Here is a 20,508-nt window from a genome sequence, read left to right on the forward strand (position 1 = left end):
ATGTGCACACCCACCCACCCACCCACCCTACCTGCCTGTTGTTTTCATCAGGGAACCAGGCTGAATGGCAAAAATTCAGCTATAGGAACAAATCCAAATTTAATATCATCAGAGCTGAATATTGGCATAACATAAGCATCAATGGGAAAGAAATGGAACTAGAAGATGAATTAGATAAGCACAAATTGTCATAATAGATGTTACTGAAACAAAGAGACAACAGCAGGTTAGATCTTTGTATGCAACAAATACAAGGTGCTATATTCAGGTAATAATGATCAGAAATAAGGAGTATCTATAGTGCTTAACACTAAATACAATGATAAACTTCTTGAATGTTGGCAATATCAAGTAGGGTGATTTTGGCAAATATCAGAATGGGGAACTGGATAATGTGAGATTTTTGCTTTTTTGCACAGAAAGTTCTAATAAGGAAGAAATGGAGGAATTTTTTGAGGCATTTGAAAAGGCATTTAACACAACAAAAAAGGAAACGTTGGTCCATGTTGGAGATGTAAACAGCTGAGAAGGAAATGATTACCAGACATATAGAAACGTTTTGGGAAAATTTGGAGAAAAGAGCAAAGCCAATAATAATAGTAAGTACATACTATATTTCTGTTCAAGACATGGATTAGTTATTAATAAAACTATGTTCCAACATAAAAATGTGCACAAATTCACATGGAGAGAGAAGATGCAAGAAATAGTCATGTTGACTACATTATTGTTAATTGCAATGCTTTCCCAATTGTTCAGGACACAAGACAATGCAGAGGATTTGAAATTGGAAGTGATCACCATTTTGAGCAGGATAAAATTGAATATTATATTGAAAATGCATGTAAGAAAGTTTTTATAATACATCAAAAGTTGAGCAGCTTTCAGAGGTGAACAGTAGACTCAAATATGCAAACCATGTTCAAGAAAAAATGAAAGAGATTGAAAACAAGAACCACATCCTGAAGAAAACATTGATTCATTCAACAGCAGAGATGTTGTCTGCAAGGATCGAAAAATCAGAACACCATGGAGAACTTAGTTAAAGAGGGAGTGAAAGGGAGAAAAAATGCATATCAAAAGTTCATAGCAACTAAATCAGCTTGTGCTTTTAGAGAACACAGAGATAAATGTATGAAAGCAGAGCATTGTGAAAAGTAGCTAAACAAAAATCATGGGAAGAGTTTGAAACAGAAAATAAATATCAGAAAGGTGGCAAAATATTCGGGAGGCTGTTGAAAAAGCTTACAAATGGAGGAAAGAGTACTGTAAAAGGAATCGGAAATGATAAATATAACATGAAAATTGAAGATAGAGATATTTGGATGTCTAGAGTAATTACTTTGAAAGATTGCTAAATGAAACCAACAGTGTCAACATAGCGGTAGAAAACACTCAACAGGAATGCATATCAGCACTTGAAGTAGAAAAAGCCATCAAAAAACTGAAATGTGGAAAGACAGCTGGAGTAAATGATATTTGATCAGAAATGCTCAAATATGGAGATGTTAAAGTTTCAGTGCACTTCATAATAGGCCTGATCAGAAGGTTGAATTCTGGATGATTGGAGAAGAGCCATTATAATTCTAATCTATAAAAAGGGAAACAAAACTGAATATGAGAATTACAGAGGAATTTATCTATTGAGTATATCTGGTAAAATTTATGCATGCATACTTGAGAAATGGCTAAGAAAAATTATGGAAGCTGGAGATCAGATTTTCACTTTATGACAAATAGTAGAGAAATTGTAGGAATATAACAATGATCTGTATTTAAGTTTTGTAGACCTGCAAAAGGCATATCATAAGGTGCCAAGAGAAAAGCTATTCAAAATGCTACAGTTATATGGTGTCAATGGGGGCATAATATCAAGCAGTATTTAGTCTTTATTTGAGTTGTAAGTCAGCAGTTAGAATTGAAGGAAGTATAGGAAGATAGTTTGATGTTAAATCTGGTGTCAGACAAGGATGTACATTATCCCCTCTGTGTTTCATTATCTATATGGATCACATTATGAAGGAAGGTGGCATTAAACCTGATATTACAATGAAAGATGTTAAACCTGATATCATTAGAGATGTTAATCTCAGCTCTTTACTTTATGCAGATAATTGTTATATTTTTAAATAAATCCAGTACAAATCTGCTGGATTTTCTGACTATATTATTATTATTATTATTTATTATTATTATTATTAAGAGAGACCTCCAGGGAGCAGGTCAAGGACTCATCGAAACAGGCCACATACTACACGCACCAGCTATCATACTTATTCTTGAATTCATTCACACTGCATGCATTCACAACATCCACTGGCAATCCATTCCAATCATGCACCATCCTATGAGAGAAAAATCTAGCCCTCATCCCCTTCTTTGTGGCATTCATTCTCAGCTTACAAGGATGCCCTCTTGTCCTTTCCCCATCCTCCATAAATTGAAAATTTCCATCAACTTAAATCCTGTATGACCCTTTCAGAAGTTTGTAAGTCTCAATCATATTACCCTTCTTTCTCCTGTTTGCTAGTATCTGCAGTGCACAAATTCTCAATCTATCTTCATAATCAGTATTTTACAATCCTGATAGCATTTTTAACACTCTCCATTGCACTCTCTCCACTATATCAGAATCACAACAGAAACCAGGAGACTAGACCAGCACACAATAGTCCAAGTGAGGTCTTATCAAAGCCTTGTAAAGAGGTAAAATGACATACTTATCTTTATATACGAATGTTCGTTTCAGCATTGTAATTATCTTTTGAGTTGTATTTGCAATCTTTGCTGTATGGCCCTGAACTTCAACTTCCTGTCTACTAATACTCCAAGATCCCTAGCCTTATCAGTTTCTGCTAGCATAATCCTGCCAATATAATACACTGGAAATCTAATCACACCAAAATACATGACCTTACATTTATTAACATTGAACTGATATCCATTTTCCGATGCCCACAATTCCAGCCTATTCAAATCATTCTGCAAGTACTGCATATCCGCAGCATTCCTGATTATCCTACCTATCTTTGCATCATCAGCAAATAGCTGTATGTCACTTGTCAAATCCTTCCCAATATCATTAATCTGGACACTGAACTTTGAACATAAATCTGGACACTGAACAAACACTGAACCTTGTAGTACACCACTGGTTACCTTAAATCTTGTGGACTCACATACCCCCCCCCCATAGACAATATTTTGATATCTGTCAGTCATCCATCCTCTTATCCATGCTAATATTCTATAATCCAAACCCATATTCTCAAATTTATGCAACAGTCTACCATGCTGTATTCTGTCAAAAGCCTTAGCAAAATCCAAAAGTATCATGGTGTATCCGTTCCCCTTGTCTAGTTCAATGGTAAGATTGTTATAGAATGCGAGCAAGTTGCTAAAACATGACCTTTCCCTTAGTAAACCCATGTTATTCATTGCGAAGTAGAGATTCGCTGTCAACCGATTTCTGAATGTGTGCCTTAACCAATTTTTCCAAAATGTTCACTACTCCCGAGATACTAACTGGTCAACAGTTGGATACATCGGTCTTTGCACCACCCTTGTGCAATGGAATTACCATAGATTCTTTTCATTCCTGTAGAATATTCCCTGTTCTGACTCATATTAAACAGCCTAGTCAAAGGAATATCCAGTTCAGCTGAACACTCTTTTATTGCACGTGCTGATATCTCATCAGTCCCTATTGCTGAATTCTTATTTAGTTTGTGCAACAGCTCTAATACCTCATCCTCATACACCTGAGTTTCTTCATCCAGTGAAGAAGTAGCAGTGAGTCAATATTGCATACACTAGGGTGATAGCTTTTAACAAAATGGGCACTGATTAGTTGAACAATCACTTTTCTTTTAGTGTTGCACGGTGATCAGCATTCATTTTAGAAATTGTGGATTTTACAACCGTGTTATAAATAACGCTTTAATTTCCCGACATTTCGATCTTCATATTAAGATCATCATCTTGAGTACATACAAATATACAAGGACAAGCTCAGTTGCATTACACACAATAAGCTAAAGAAATAATGATTTGTTTGTTTATCATTGTCAAATCATTGTTTCTTTAGCTTATTGTGTGTATTGTAACTCAGCTTATCCTTGTATATTTGTATATACTCCAGATGATGATCTTAATATGAAGATCGAAACATCGGGAAATTAAAAGAGTTATTTATAACACGGTTGTAAAGTCCATAATTTCTAAATTGAAAGTTGAATAATTTCTTCTGCATCACACCATCTGTACTTAGAAAAGATATTCTTTCTTTTACTTGCAGCATATCGAGTTGTCTTTAGCATGCAGAGCTAGTTTCTTTTCATACTCAGACTTTGCTTTCTGTACAACAGTAATGACTATTCTAGCCCGCTGCTTATAATTTTCATAATGCACGTCATCCTTATGCACACACTGTATTCCTTCCACATCATCCTTTTCTTATGAATCTCATGCTTAATAAGATTACACATCCATTTGACTCCTACCCTATTTGTCCTTAGAACTCTCGGAACACATTCTGATATCGCATCATTTAAGTATTATTTAAATTCTTCCCATGCACTGTCAATATTCTTCCTATCCAACAACCAATTCCATTCCTCTGAACTCAGTATATCCCTCAGTTGATCATAATTTTCTGCTTTGTAGTTCAGCATGTAACCTTTTCTGAATGGAACATTCATAAACTTAGTCACTTCCCAAGTGAGTATCGCATGATCACTGTCACCAACCAGAGGAAGAATAGTTATGTCTTTAACTGTAATCATCTCTGACTCTATAATCAGATCAAACATGCTGACCACAAGTTCCTTCTTGTCACATGCTGCTTGAGGAAGTTGTCTTGCAACAGCTCAATAAATTCATTCTTCTCATGAGATTTTACTGCTACCCAATCAATATTTGGATAATTAAAGACTTCCATTGAGATTCCTCTTTTCTCACCCATTGTTTTTATTTGGTAAAGCATTTCTTCATCACTAGCAACCAATTCACTAGGTCTGTAACAGCAGTGCACTATGTAATTGATCTTGTTAGATTCCACCTCACAGCAGATGGTTTCAAACTCACTGCCACATGAAATACTATTAGTAGTAGTATTGCAATCATAGGTCTCAACTCTAACTGGATTCAAATCATCCTCCGATATCAATAGCAGCATGCCCCCTCCTTTCCTGCCCTCTCCATCCATACACTCAATTCCAGTTAGTACGTCTGATTCTGATAGCCAGGTTTCACTAATGCTTACAATTCCCAACATATTGATGAAGGCAACAAACTGTACTCCTTTGTTTCTGATACTCCTAGCATTTGTGTACAGACATAATAATCTACCTGCATGTTCTTTTCTATACTCTTGTCTGCAGTCTTCATGACATAGCTGGAGAACTTGCAGATCTCTATTCTTCTCTGGTGCCTTATACATATAGACACCTTTACACATGTTTGGTGAGTCCGAACTGGACGAATACAAATTCTCTCCTTGTCAACATTTCCATGATAAAGCCCATACCTATCATCATCACAGTTATATAACATTGTCGCTCTTACACTCGCATTCTCACCATTCCTTCCTTTATAATTTAGTTTCCCTGACTGTGTGTTAGGTCTCATATGAGTTATTATTTTTTCAAGGCTCCTGATACCGAATGCATTCAGGTGTAGGCTGTCCCTCTAATATCCAATCTTCCCTCAAACTCACTCCACACTTCCAAAAACTTGCATCCATTCCTTCTACACAATCTATACATTGAATTGTTTGCCATCATAGCCCTTCTTCTTAATTCATTTTTATCATGTTGAGGTAAAATACTTACAATTTTCACTTTCTCACTCTTCATTCTCACCTATTCCAACAACCCTTTCATGTCCTCTTTTATACTGAACTTATCACTAGTTAAGTCATTATTACCTACTACAATTACAATCTCGTTTACTTTTCTTTTCTCTTTTTTTGAATTGCTTCCTTTATATTCTTAATTTTCACTCTGGGAAAATTCGAAGTTATAACTTGCTCATCAATAGCATGTTTTATTATAGAGTCAATACCAAGTAACATCCTTCTTTTTTTTACAAACATCACTCACCTGGTTTCTGTTACTTCCTGACTTACCTGTTTCCGTGCTTGGTTGTTTCTTATTCTGCTGCTGCTTTTTCTTTTTCTCTCCCTATGTTCATTTAAATGCTCTCGACTTTTTATAATTCCCATTTCGTCTCGTTGATGGTCTGCTTTAATTTTGCTGTTTTGGAGATTAATTTATTTTCATTAACCTCCTCCATATCTCCAATAACCTCATTAGCAGGGCTAGCCTTCTTGTTCTCGCCGGCAGTGCTCTTAGCATTATGTTTTTCTTGTGCATTTTTGGTGCCATTTTAAACTTATACTTATTATTGAAATGTTTTAATAAAAATATGTTATAAAACACTAAAATCTACACTAATATACTATAAAAAAAACTAATTTTCTAAGGGAAAAACACAATAAAACAGACAAAAATCACCAAATTTTACGAGCACCAAATTCACTGACCAACCACAATGTATCCTCGAACCAATTCCAGCAGTTATTCACTCAATATTGAATAACCATTGCAATAAATTTGGTACGAAAATCATCACTTAAAAGACAATGAAAATAGGCAGGAACATTGAAAACATTAGCCTCATCTTGAATGGAGAAACCTATAGAATACATAAAAAATTTCATCTCTTTAATTTTAATCTTTTCAGATCTTTAATTTCCTCTCCCTAAAGATTGACTTTCTCCAGTCCCACTTTTCCAATAGTGAAATCAGATTTTAATGCCACAATACCAACTGGTTTTCCTCCTCCAGCTGTAGAGATCTTGCAGACAGAGATGCTGAAATATTCGCCATCACTAATTACCTTACACAACTTGTTCAGATGCCAACCAGAATTACCTGATAATCCAAACCACGCTTCAAATACGCTAGACCTCTTCCTGACCCATCCAAATACACAGTGAATGTAGAGGGCCTGCTAGGCAATTTTGACTGCAACCTAGTGCTCATCTCCTCCTCCATGCAACAATGCTTACACAGCCACTCTCATACAAGAGTAGTTTGGCATTATAACAATGCCAAGTGGGACAGCCTCTGTAACTTCTATACCTGATTCTCATGGTTAGACTATTGCTTCCGACCTTCCAACTCAAACACATGCACTGAACTCATAATCAAAGTAATCCTCACTGGCATGGAATCATACATTCCCCACAGTACTCTGACCTGCCATTCCCCAACTAAACCCTGGTTTTCCAAAATATGTGCCAAGGCAGTATAAATAAAAAAAAAAAAAAAAAAAAAAAAACATACCATCATTGGCTCAGATCAAGAACTCCATCCTCCTTTCGAGCTTATACCCAAGCCCAAAATAAATGCAAAAAAAAAACAATCAATACTTCCAAAACAGAGTTCAAAAGAGCAAAAAGCAGGAAATTAGCAGCCTGTTCAAATGGCAGCCGAATCTTTTGGTCTCTCGCCAAAGCAATCGGCCATAACTTCTGTCCAACACTTTTTCCACCTCTATCATATCCAGATAGCTCCATTGCATCATCTCCTACAGAAAAAGGCCAATCTCCTGGCCTCGCACTTTGCTTCCAATAATCGACAATGGCAAATGTCCCCCAACCATTCCAGATGTCCAACATACAATGCCCACCATATCCTTTTGCCAGAAAGAGATCAGCAAAATACTGTCTAAATTAGACACAAAAAAGTCTCCTAGCACTGATAGCATTCCTCCAATTGTCCTGAAGGTTTGCACACTAGAACTGTCTCCTGTGTCGCTTATATATATCGTCTTACTCCACTGGTGTCTATCCCACAGCCTAGAAATTGGCCTATATTCAACCCATTCCCAAAAAGGGCGACAAGTCACTGCCTTCCAACTACCACCCCATCTTGCTCACCTCAGTCCTGTCTAAAGTAATGGAAAAAATCATCAATTTCCAACTCCTACACTACCTTGAAGCTACCTGCCTAATAAACGACCGTCAGTTTCGTATGGATTCCGTCGCTGCCGATCAACAGGAGATCTGCTCACATATGTCACCCATCTCTGGTCAAATGCCATGGAGAAGTTTGGTGAATCACAAGCAGTTGGAATTGATATTTTCCAAGGTGTTTGAAATATGGCACAAGGGCTTACTAAGCAAGCTGCCATCGTTTGGTCTATCTCAAGACCTCTGTAATTGGATTGCCAGATTTCTGTCTGGACCCTCACTATGTGTGGTGGTTGATGGCTCCTTATCCTCTCACCACTCAACTAATGCTATGGTTCCTCAAGGTTCTCTCCTCTCCAACCCTCTTCCTACTATATATATCAATGACCCACTTCAACTTACCTCCAACCCAATACACAGTTTTGCAGATGGCAGCACATTGCAATCCTCCCTTTCTTTTGATAAACCTTACTCCACACAACTCACCTCAACCTACAGAACAGCAACCACCACTGCTCTCAATTCAGACCTCCAAGCCATCCTCCAATAGGGTTCAGATAACCTAGTCAATTTTAATGCAAATAAAATCCAGTATTGTCTCATTTCTCATAAAAAAGAACCAGTTTCTCCCAGTATTATTTTTGACAATACCCAAATTTCAGACCTGAGATTTTTCTTCTTAGAATTACCCTCGCATCAAGCCTCTCCTGGCATAAACATTTAGCAACTATTGCATCCTCAACTTCTCAAAAACTAAGATTTCTCTTTTGCTCAAGATGTTACTTCATCCCTGAACAGTTATTAACCTTATACAAATCACAAATCCCCCAACCGTGGAATACTGCTCCCACGTATGGGGTGGAGTCCCCAAAAACTCCCTCAGATTGCTCGATTCCATACAGAGGAGAGCAATCAGCCTTATTAATGACCCATCTCTTAGCAACTCACTCCCCCACTTTCACACAGGCAATCTCTGCACCATGTATCTTGTACAAATAGTTACATGGAAAATGTTCATCCGAAATAGCATCAATAATTCCCCCACTTAGTTCTAAGTTCATTGGAACACGTGCAGCTGCTACTCAACATCCCTACACAGTGCACCTCGAAACCCAGAACAAATTTCTTCTCCTCTTCCTTTGTCCCTGCAACCACTATACTATGGAATAGCCTTTCCCTTGATGTGTTCCCTAGGGAATTCGAATCTAATATGAACAAATACTTTCTTTCCCAACCCAATGAGAGAGGACTTGAAAGTATTGTTAAAGGTAGCGAAAGAAAAGAGTGACAGAGTTAGAATGGTGAGTCTGTTACCACGGTATGACAGAGAGGAGTTTAGAAGGAGGGCCATAATCACAAATGACATTATGCGCAGGTTATGTCGATGGTGTGGTGTGGAATTCGTGGACGTGTGGAATGAGTTTGATGGGCGAAATAGTTTCACTGCATAAAGGAGGATCCAAGACTATTGTTGCAAATTACCAACCGATCAGCATATCAGGAGTGGTTGTCAAGGTCTTGGAGAAAGTAGTCAAGGGAAAAATACAGGAATGGATTGATGAAAATGAGATACTGTACAGAGGACAGCATGGCTTTGTGAAGGGTAGATCATGCCTCAGTAACTTGCTCAAGTTTTATAACAAGGTGACGGCTGAACTGGATAAGGGAAATGGGTTTACAGTGATACTACTGGACCTGGCAAAGGCGTTTGACAGGATACCACATGGAATTCTAATCCGTAAACTACAACATATGGGAATGGATATAGGGTTGGTGAGATGGATAGCTGGGTGGTTTGTGGAGAGATATCAAAGAGTAGTTTATTCAGGAGTAGAGTCCCAAAGACGGCCTGTGACTAGTGGTGTGCCACAGGGTTCTGTTCTTGGACCACTGCTGTTTAATCTGTTCATTAACGATATAGGGAAGGGTCTAAGTGGGACAGTTCATTTGTTCGCTGATGATGCAAAGTTGGGTAGGGTGATAGTGAACGCAGAAGATGTCAAAGTCTTGCAAGATGACTTAAATAGATTGGAGTTCTGGACTAAGGAAAATGGATGTCAATTTAATGTGACAAAATGTAAGGTTATGCATTTCGGAGTGAAAAGATTAGCAGCAGTATACCACATTGGTGGAACTGTACTCCAAGAGATTGACGAGGCCAGGGACTTGGGAGTGTTGGTGGACAGGGAGATGAAGTTTAGGGGGCATATTGCGAAAGTAGCTAAATCAGCTCATCAACTCACTTGGTTGTTGAAAAATACCTTGACGAGCAGAGAAAAGCAAGTTATTGTACCTCTGTACCGAGCCCTGATAAGACCTCATCTCGACTACTGCGCCCAGATTTGGTCACCTAGGTTCCTTCTTGATGGGGAGGAGGTGGAGAGGATCCAGAGGCGAGTGACTAAGATGATAGCAGGTCTATGGAATGAACCATATGAGAACAGGTTGAAGATTTGTGGGTTGCAGAAACTAGTTGATAGGCCGAAAAGGGGAGATATGATTGAGACATCCAAATTGCTAAAAGGATTCTATAGGATTAATTCAGATGATATTTTTGAGATCAGGACTGGTGGTGGGAGAACTACGGGACACCCATGGAAGCTGGGCAAGAGTGTGGTTAGCAGGGGTGTTAGAGCTGGGTTCTTTACTTTTAGAGTGGTAAATGAGTGGAATAAGCTGCCAGAGTCTGTTGTGGGTGCTATGACAGTGAGCGAGTTCAAGGCAAGGTATGATAGATACTGTGAGAATGTTGAACAGTTGTGTGAACATGATGTTTAGGGCCTCCCTCGATGAGTCTAAGGACTCCTGGTGTAGCCCGTAGTAATAATAATAATAATAATAAAACCCATACACAGTACTAATGTATTATAGGTTGATCTACCAACCTCTTGTGTATGGGCTCAACATTAAAAAGAAAAAAAAAAAACATAACTTTTAGTGAAGATGGTGTTGTGACGTTTCCTTATATTATTTATATCTCTACTTATTTGTTATAATACGTTTATACTCTAATCGTTTAGATTAACTTCTATTGTCTTATATCTTTCTTTTATCCTACCGCTTTCTTAACTAATCCAGTATTCTATCTTTCTTAAAGTCAAAACTCGTCTAACACTGTACCTTACTTATACACATTTATCCCTTATAATTTAAACTCTACAATCAAATATTCTCTCCTTCAGTGCTTTGTAGTCCTATTGGCCTCTCTATGTCCTGAACAAACAATCTGAAGAAGTTCACCCTATAAGTATTAACACATTTATATTTATGCTGCGCCAGCTAATACCTAGGTAGAAAGGATTCTTGTTCAGGGTGACCCCTTTAGAGAGTTAATGATTATTTGATCAAGCATAAATTTATCTCCCCCCCCCACTTGTCCTTTTCTTTCTTACAGTCGCGGCTCTTATTTATTGCATTAGTATTCATGGGTTTATCCCGCTTCGTTCGTTGTTATTTTTATGAGCGGTAGTTTTGAATTCATATAACATAGGCAGATCAGGCAAACATGAATGAAACAATTTAATTAGCTTTAAGGTGATACACTATAATACATTTCAAAACAGGATAATATGGTTGCACTCAACTCAGATCAAAAGCTCTAATTAACTTGTACTTATCACACATACTAAATCTTAATAACCTTAAATACAATCATAAAGTAAAATTCATTGATTATCATTAAGCCATTTGGATACACGTGGCTATCAGTGAACACATCAGCACAATTACACTTTTAGTTTAACATAATCTTGTATCTACTCATCCTCTTGGGCAAACAATTCTTAACACTGTCTCGGACACGTATCTAGTTGTAGGCTACTCTTACAGTTTTTTAAGTTCAGTCCAATTTAAACGTTCACACAGGTAATTCATTCTCTTCTTACAACTGGAATTAGTATTTCAAAAGTCTACATTACCATTTCTGTCCTTGAATTCTTAAAACTTGTTCCCGCCTTGTCTAATCATCAAGGCCTTCAAATATAGTCGCTTTGGAGGGTATCTTCCGTAGATCTGTGCGAGTAGAATCTCCGAGGGAAACGTGGGAGATGGCACGGTAACGTCGCCTTGAATGGACGGCTCGATTTAGTCCCTCCGTCGTACAACAACATCACGGCTATCCTAGAACACGGACATAGCTTGGCCCAATATGAACGCTACGACGGACGAACTAAGTGCCTTCCGCGACTGGCCAGGGACTTCCCTCCTATGACGAGCAGGACCACTCCGAGAGATCAGGAATCCAGGAAGAAAAAAGATCTTGAATCTTCATGCAAGGCCTTTTTGTTTAATTTTCCCCTCTCGGTAAATCTCGATATTTGCGATACATGCCAACTCGGTCACGTGTGTCCACGTCAATCTCATTAGCTCCCTCTATTATTTTATCGCATGCGTGTCTGCCTCCTATTCCTGGAAGACGCTTAGGTTTCCCTTTCCAATACTTTCATAATGCAGGATGGTAAAAGTGACCCTTGAACCCTGACTCACAGGCTTTACTATTTCAGTGCAAGAGGCTGGTTTTTCAAATGGATTTAGCCAGCTTACATGGATTTCTATTATCAGGCCCACACTTAATACAGATTATATTTAAACACTTTATATAATTTTATACAATTCCTTAAATTTTATCTTGACTCGTATTCACAAACAACTTATTTTTTCTATTGCCAATGTTCCATGCTCTCTGCCTGAGTAGAATTAATGTTGTGACCTGAATATTTTAATATAAACCTTTTTAATGCTTATTCAGGACACAACAGTGGCAAATTAAATATGGAATGAGCAACAGAATTAGTAAAGTTGGTATGGTAAGAATTCAACTAAATAAAGTTATATGAGATTAGAAAGAAATTAGAAATAATCAGATATACAGATTAGTCTATAATTTCTTGCCTTATCCGTATCACCACCTTTGTGAAGTGGAACAATTTTGCCTTCCTTCCACTCCTTTGGGATGTGTCACAAAGCTCTTGTTAAAGGTGGCCAAGGCTGATGCTAACTTGGAACATTCTCTTATCACATGTGGTGATATGTCATCAAGTCCTATTGCCTTATTGAATCTAACTTACTTAACTCATCATATATCTCTTGCTCGCTCACCATTAAACATTCTCTCATTTCATTCTCTACACTTGAATTTCTGATATCACACTGAGAATGAAACATCTTGATGACCTCTTCACTGAATACCTCGACTATGTTCTCTGCAGCAGTTACCAATCTCCCACTTCCATTCATTAAAATCATCTTATTATGATCATTCTTCTTTCTGCTTGCCATATATCGAAAAACTCATGAGGGTTTTTCTGAAATCATAAAGCTTGGATTGCATTTTTGTGTCCTTATTCTCCTGCCCCCCCCCATCCCCCATTTCTCTGTTCCTCTTGCATTTCTGTTCTCTCTCCATCTCTCACACTACTTCTGTTTCCATTGCTATGCACTTCAGTCTCTTCTGTACCACTCTCCTGATCTTTCACTTAACCTTTTCTGATGTCTTGATTGCATCACACACACACACACACTGCATTTCTATCTAGCAATAGTTACACTTCTAGTTCACTCACTCCAAAATCATTCAAATGCAGTCCATCACACCAGTATAATTCCATTCTTTCTCAAATGCATGCCATACATCCACACACATTCCCTTCTCCTCACACAGCCCTGCCAGCATACCATTCATGATTCTTACCATTCTCAACTCATAATATATTGTCATACCTTGACAACCCATGACAACCTTTCCCACTATACTGTTATCTTTCATTCTCCTCAATGACCTCCTGATATTTGCCCTTACATTCTCCTTTGTCCATTTAAATCGGCAATTTTACTTCCTGTCAGTCCCTTAGTTTCGCTGCCTCCCGTTCTGCCACACCTTGCTTTTGTTTCTGCATTCATACTTCCTTTTTCTGTTTCACATTCATTAACTCATAGTCTAACAAAATATTGCACTTTCTACAAATCCATACTTTATCTCATCTCCAAAATCTCTTCACAAACACATCTCTTGCATTTTGCCACACATTCATGTTACATTCACAACATTGAACCATTTTCGAAAAATCTGTTAACAGTATTTGATCTTCATGCTCACTCACTTAGTTGACCCTGTACGTACTACCATTGCATTCCATTCAAGGTGAGATTCAAAAATTCAAATTAAAAAAAAAAAGTCGATAACAAATCCACAAGGCCAATTCCACTGGCACACGCTGGCACTATGTTATCTACTAAGATATAAGGCTACCAGTAGCATCGCATGCCCGTTTTGGTTGGGTGTGCTGTCGTGTGGATTATGCAAACCCACAGTACAAAATTCATGTCAATTTGACTATATGATTGCATTTGTATTGATGCACGAAAGTTTTGAGAGTGCATAGCACATCAGAACTCATCTTAATTGGTCCAGTGCAATTATTTGTAGGATAACTTTGAATACTTTAATTTATCAATTTATTGTAACCAAATGTGCATAGAGTGGGGGAACACTCTGTTTGTTTTAGGAGACTTATTTGAAAACAACAAAATTTATTAGAAAACAGCAATGAAGGAGAATGCTCTATTTGGTTTTCACCTTTGTGTGATTACTCAAAGGTGAAAATATGTGAACCATCATTTATAAGACATGGGAAATGAAAGGAAAGAATAAGTGTGAGTAGAAATACTTTCATTAATGGCAAACAAATTATTAATAATTAACATTTGTGATATGTGTGTGTGTCCCATAAGTTGCTGGGTAGAGCGAATAACATGTGATCCTATCAAGTCTAGACATGAATAAGTGAATTTATGATGGCATAATTAAGAAAAGAAGGACTAGGAGAGGAAAAGAGATTTGTTTGCAAACTATGAATAATTAACCAATAATAAACAGCCACTAATACATTTACTAAAATAAAGAGCCAAAAGGCTTCATTTTGGTGATGCAAAATTTATAAAAGTCAAGTGGATATTAGATCCAGAATTATTTCAAAGCCAAATGTAGAAACTTTGAAAGTTTTGTGAAAGTAAGTTGACCAGAGAGCTTACGGGAATACTCCTGCTGGCATTTACGAGTCACCCTAGCACAGACCACCTTAGAAAACACGTGCACTGCATATATTCGCTTTCTAATTTTGTCCATTTTTTAGGTTTCATTCAGCTTTAAAATAATGCTGGATCTAATATCCACTTGATTTTTATAAATTTTGCATCACTGAAATGAAGCCTTTAGGTGCTTTATTTTAATAAATATTTTTATGCACTGACCGAGAGTTCGCTTACAGAAAATACACCTTCCGACGTTTCAAGTTCCTTAGTATTGCAAGAGCGTTTTTGCTCTCTTAAGGTTTCTGCCTGGTCTCTGAAGATAAACCAACCAGTTCGAAACAGCTGTCAGGCCAGCGAAACCTGAAAAACGGACCCAATTAGAAAGCGAATATATGCATGCCTGGGCATGTACATATTTTCTAAGGTGGTCCATGCTAGGGCGACTCGTAAATGTCGGTTGGCGTATTCCCGTAAGCTCTCTGGTCAACTTACTTTTACGAAACTTTCATAGTCACTAATACATTTAGCAGTTCATTTAAAAGACACTCAGTATACATTTTATGCAATAATAGGATACATAATATGTGATCATTATTGGAATTATCCACACTTTTGGGAATCCTACATTTATTGGGTTTTTTTTAAGTGGCAGCAGCTCTTCTCTCTTATCAGTCTCCTATATGCTGGTATTTTGTTGTAGATCAACAACTTCTTATAATACACAGAAGTATTCATTTTTATTTATGGATTGGATAAATTTTTACTGTCTGTTGTTTCCAAAGACTAGAATAAAAATGTCCCTATACTGTTAAAAAAAACTTTCCAACCTCAACAGATGCTATACTGCACAAGCAAGAAAAACAATTACCTTTGTTTATCACTAAATACAGTAAACAGATATTTAACATGTCTGTACTATATTTAGGAACAATTAGTGTAAGACAACTTCAACGACACACTTAATGGAAAGACACTCCGCTCCCATAGGCTATGCTGCATGCATGTAAACAGAACAGATTTATTGTAGCACTAAACATAACACCTAATTAAACACATTTGTCCTAACATATGCTTTCAAATTTTCAGTTCTCAAAAATATGTTTAACATCTATTTGTAATACAGCCATTGGATACAGAAAGCACTCAATTTATGAAAAGTAAAATGAATATATATATATATATATATATATTCATATATATCAGTTTGAATTGCATCTGAGATATTCGATATCATCCAGACATTTAACAAATGTTAATTTTAGAAATAAAATTCTACCATGGAAGTTGGACTAACGTGTCATATAAGCTTTGTTAAAATGTGACTGCTTGATGCAGAAGCAGCATACATACATACATACACTAAAAGCTAGTATACCTCGCAGGGAATAAAGGAACGACAGACACCCAGGTGTGAACGTGACATGTTAATATAATTTTAAATATGGAAAGCATAAAGGTCAAATGAACAATAGTTGTGCTTCATGCATGCCTTTTTTTTCTGAGAAACCAAGGGTTTACTCTTCTTGGTGAGGTTAGATTATTATTGGCAAATACTAGAGTGAGACACAGATAATTTGAATTTTGATATGATTTTTAAATACAGATATATATAATTCACACAGAAATTGGAAAAAGTAATCACTTGGAAAATTATCATTTATCTGGACTGAATCAAAGAAAGGCTGAAATAACTTGTTTTACTTACTTTATTTATACACAAGTTCCAATCTTCTGTTTTTCTTTAGGAATTGTGTTAGCACATCATCATAAAATGAAGGTTTTTCCTTCAGTTCCACCATCAGTGTCTTTTCAGTAGCGATTAAGCTTTGGCCACACAGTCTTTCCTATGTTTGTGTTCCTCTATAACATGTATGTATTCTCTTCGTAGCTGAAAAAAGAACGCTTGACTGTAGTAGTAGTAGAATGCAGAATCGACATGACAAGTTCTTCTAACTTATAAATGTCGATTAAATTTCAAAATAGAAAAGATATGGTTGGAAAAAAAAAAAAAGAAGCAAGATATGGTTGGAAAAGGGATTGCAGAGCAAAAATGTTAGTATTTTTTTTTCTTTCTTGTAATACAAATTAATTTCAAATAACCACAAGTTTTTGAAAAAGAAAAACAGATAAATACTAATAAATAAATACTATACAATAAATAAATACTATACGAAAACTGCAATTAAACAGATTTATTGATCTTTCTGTGGACTGATTGAATTTCATTGAATTTGAGGACTGGATCTGCTTTGACTGCCATTTGGCCTTCTCTGCATTCAAATGTTTTTTTTTTTTCATATTATTTCTTTATTATCTAAAAGAAAACATTTTTAAAAGTTGAATTGAAGTAAAATAATATTTTTTCTTCCATTTTTTTAAATAATAAGGTTTGATCCAACCATGGATATTCAACCAAAGGAAATAAAAGTTTTGGATTCTGTTGATGATATTCAAGAACGTAGAGATCAAGTTTTAGGTCGTTATGTGCAGTTCAAGAGTGAAGCAAGGTTAAAAAGGGATAAGTTGGAAGATTCTCGTCGTTTCCAGTATTTCAAGAGGGATGCTGATGAACTTGAATCTTGGATATATGAGAAACTTCAAGCTGCATCAGATGAAAGCTACAAAGATCCAACAAATCTTCAAGTAAGTTTTCAGATTAATCCTAATGTTTCATGTTCACATAAAATCATTCACACTCGTGGACATATAAGAATTTAATGACATTTTTATGTTTTGCTTTTTAATTTCTGAAATGTAGTTATCACCATATTGTAGTTATCAATAATGCATTTTATGTCAGACTTCATAGCTTAGTCAGAATGAAGCTGTTGTTTTTTTGCTAGAATAAAGATCTTCATCTGCTAAATTCACCCTTACTATCCATGCCTTGTTTCTTCAGCAGTTGTGCAAGGTAGTTCAAGCTGTAAACAAACAAAACAAAACCAAAAAAATTAAAATATGATATCTTTGAAGGAGCCAAATGTAGCAGATGCTCTTGTCCAGATGACAGTTGAATCTTTTGGTCTCTCACTGAAGCCATTAACTTCTGTCCTTCCATCGTTCTCATATTCAGGTTCTACCATTCTAAAATTATTCAAAGATAAGGTTGGGTAGCTTGGATACTAAAAAGTCTTCTGGCCCTGATGGTATTACCAACTTGGCTCATAATTTGTCTTCATTGGAGAATTAATCTACTAGAGCTGATTCAGAAATATCAAGTAAAGAAGATTTTGATTGTCTGAAAATCATTATTATTATACAGGTATCTCCATGGAGTCCCAAGACTCATCATGGAAGACCCAAACTATCGACACAATATCTTGAAACTATTAACAGACAAAGCACTCATAGCTAAATCAGGCAACCCATTCTATTTAATCACCACTCTCCAAGCAAAAAATATAGTTCTCATGCCCTTGCTAACCACACTCTTACCCAACTTTCAGGGATGACCTCTTGTTTTGTCCCTCTAGCCAAGTGCTGAAACATTTCTCCTTGCATCAATCCTATAAAAGATTTAGGTAATTTAAATGTTTCTATCATATTTCCCCCCCCCCTTTTTTTTTTTTGCCTATTAACTATCTTTTGCAATCGACAAAACCTCAATCTGTCCTCATAGGGAGCAATCCACACACCACTCACCATTTTGGTCACTAACCTCTGGATCCTTTCCAGCACTTCCTCATCCCTAAGAAACCCAGATGACTAGATCTGAGTACAGTAATCCAGATGTAGTTGTATCAAGGCTTTATAAAGAGGAATGCTAACTCCCTTATCTCTGCTTGTTAGTGTGTTACTTTAATAACCAAGTAATCCTGTGAGCTACCCTGGCTACTTTAACAACATGCCCTCTAAACTTCAGCTCTCTGTCTACTGCTACCCCCAAATCCCTGGCTCCATCAGTTTCCTAGAGTACAGTTCCCTCAATGTGGTACATAGCTTATAATTTTTGTATCCCAAAATGCATAACTTGACACTTTTCCACATTAAATTGACATCCATTATGTTTTGCTCATACTATCAGCCTATTTAAATCATCCAGACTCTCTCTGCATCACCTTGATTAACTATTACCCTATCCAGCTTTACATCATCAGCAAACAACTGACTATCTCCTTTCAAATTATTTCCTATATCATTTATATACAAATTAAACAGCAGTAGTCTGCAGCACACCACTAGTCACTTGTCTTCTCCTGGATTCTGCCTGTAACTTTTGGTATCTGTCCATCAGCCACCCTTTTATCCATATCACCATCCATATGATACTGCTGGATTTTGCAAAATCCAGCAGTATCATCGTGCAGCTATTCTCTTGATCCAACCCAGCTGTCACTCTATTATAAAAAGTTAGATTACTAAGGAATGATTGATCCTTTATAGAGCCATTCTGCTCCTCATAGAGTATCATATTCTTATCCACCATTCCTAAATTCTCTTTTTGATCAATTTTTCCAACTTTTCATCATAATGATGAAAAGAAATATATGAATAAATTATGGTAGTGCTTTGACTATCATTGTCAGGTTGAAGACCAAATCAACTACAGAAAAACATTAATGACGAGATGATTATATTTAATAAGCCATTGTTTAAAGGAATTGTTGACCCATTAATGCTGCCAAGAATCGAAAATTATGTTGTCCATTTTGAGTGAAATAGCAAGAATATTTCTTTCGGTACCAGTTATCAGTGTTTATAGCAAAAGCAAGAAACATTTACAAAGAAACCAGAAGTAGACTTCCAAAAATACCAAAAAATTGCTTTTCCTATATCACAATGTATTTTTACTTCATTTTTAATAAAATCCATAATTATTCTCTATATTTAAAGTTCAAAATCAAAGTTTTGCTAATATTCTTATTTTATTATTTAAGAAATAAAAGCAATGTTTTTTCCTAATTTTTATGCTTTTTTTTTAAATAAATGTTTCATTATAATGACTTATTAAATTTAAGGAGAGTAAAATTTTATTTTTGCATGTTCTTGTAGTTTTTTTTTCCTTATTTTTTTTGTAAAGTTTAATTCAGAGTGCTTTGATCAAATTGGACACAGAATATTGAATATTTGGTATTTGGCCAGATCATGCTTAGATCCATCCCTAATTTTTAGGAGTGTTGTTCTTGCTTTCATTATTCCTCTATTTTTCTCTAACCATCTAAAAATATCTGGTCAGTATTCATGTTACAGCTTCAAACCTATCAAACCACATTCCTTCCCTCTTTCTCTTTCATTCTTTATTATTATGTGACACCTCTAAGGAGTCCATGGACTCATTGTGGAAGGGTACACTACTCCACTACAATTCACCATCTCTCTCTCTCTTACTTAATCTACTCCTATCAACACTACTACTATCAACAAACAATGCCATGTGTACTGCCACCAATAGCATATTTTGTATGGAATTGCATGTGTTCTCTTGGCTGATTTGCCTGTATGTGGGATGAAAAACCTGAATTTCTGGGAAACAGAAACCCTGCTGCCTCCATATGAGATCA

The 20,508-nt window shown here is 36.4% G+C and overlaps 1 protein-coding gene across 1 annotated transcript in view; it reads left to right on the plus strand.

Annotated features, from left to right (window-relative positions):
* Positions 1 to 20,508, plus strand: part of alpha-Spec (alpha spectrin) — a 509,808-nt gene that overhangs the window by 19,862 nt on the left and 469,438 nt on the right. The window contains exon 2 of the mRNA XM_090406229.1: positions 17,395 to 17,650. Coding sequence (XP_090262355.1) covers positions 17,408 to 17,650 — 243 coding nt within the window. The 5' untranslated portion in view covers positions 17,395 to 17,407. The remainder of the gene's footprint in view (positions 1 to 17,394; positions 17,651 to 20,508) is intronic.

The sequence above is a fragment of the Typopeltis vanoorti genome, chromosome 16 (genome assembly GCF_054136105.1).
Source record: "Typopeltis vanoorti isolate ZY-2024b chromosome 16, IOZ_Tvanoo_1.0, whole genome shotgun sequence".
Taxonomy (NCBI): Eukaryota; Metazoa; Arthropoda; class Arachnida; order Uropygi; family Thelyphonidae; genus Typopeltis; species Typopeltis vanoorti.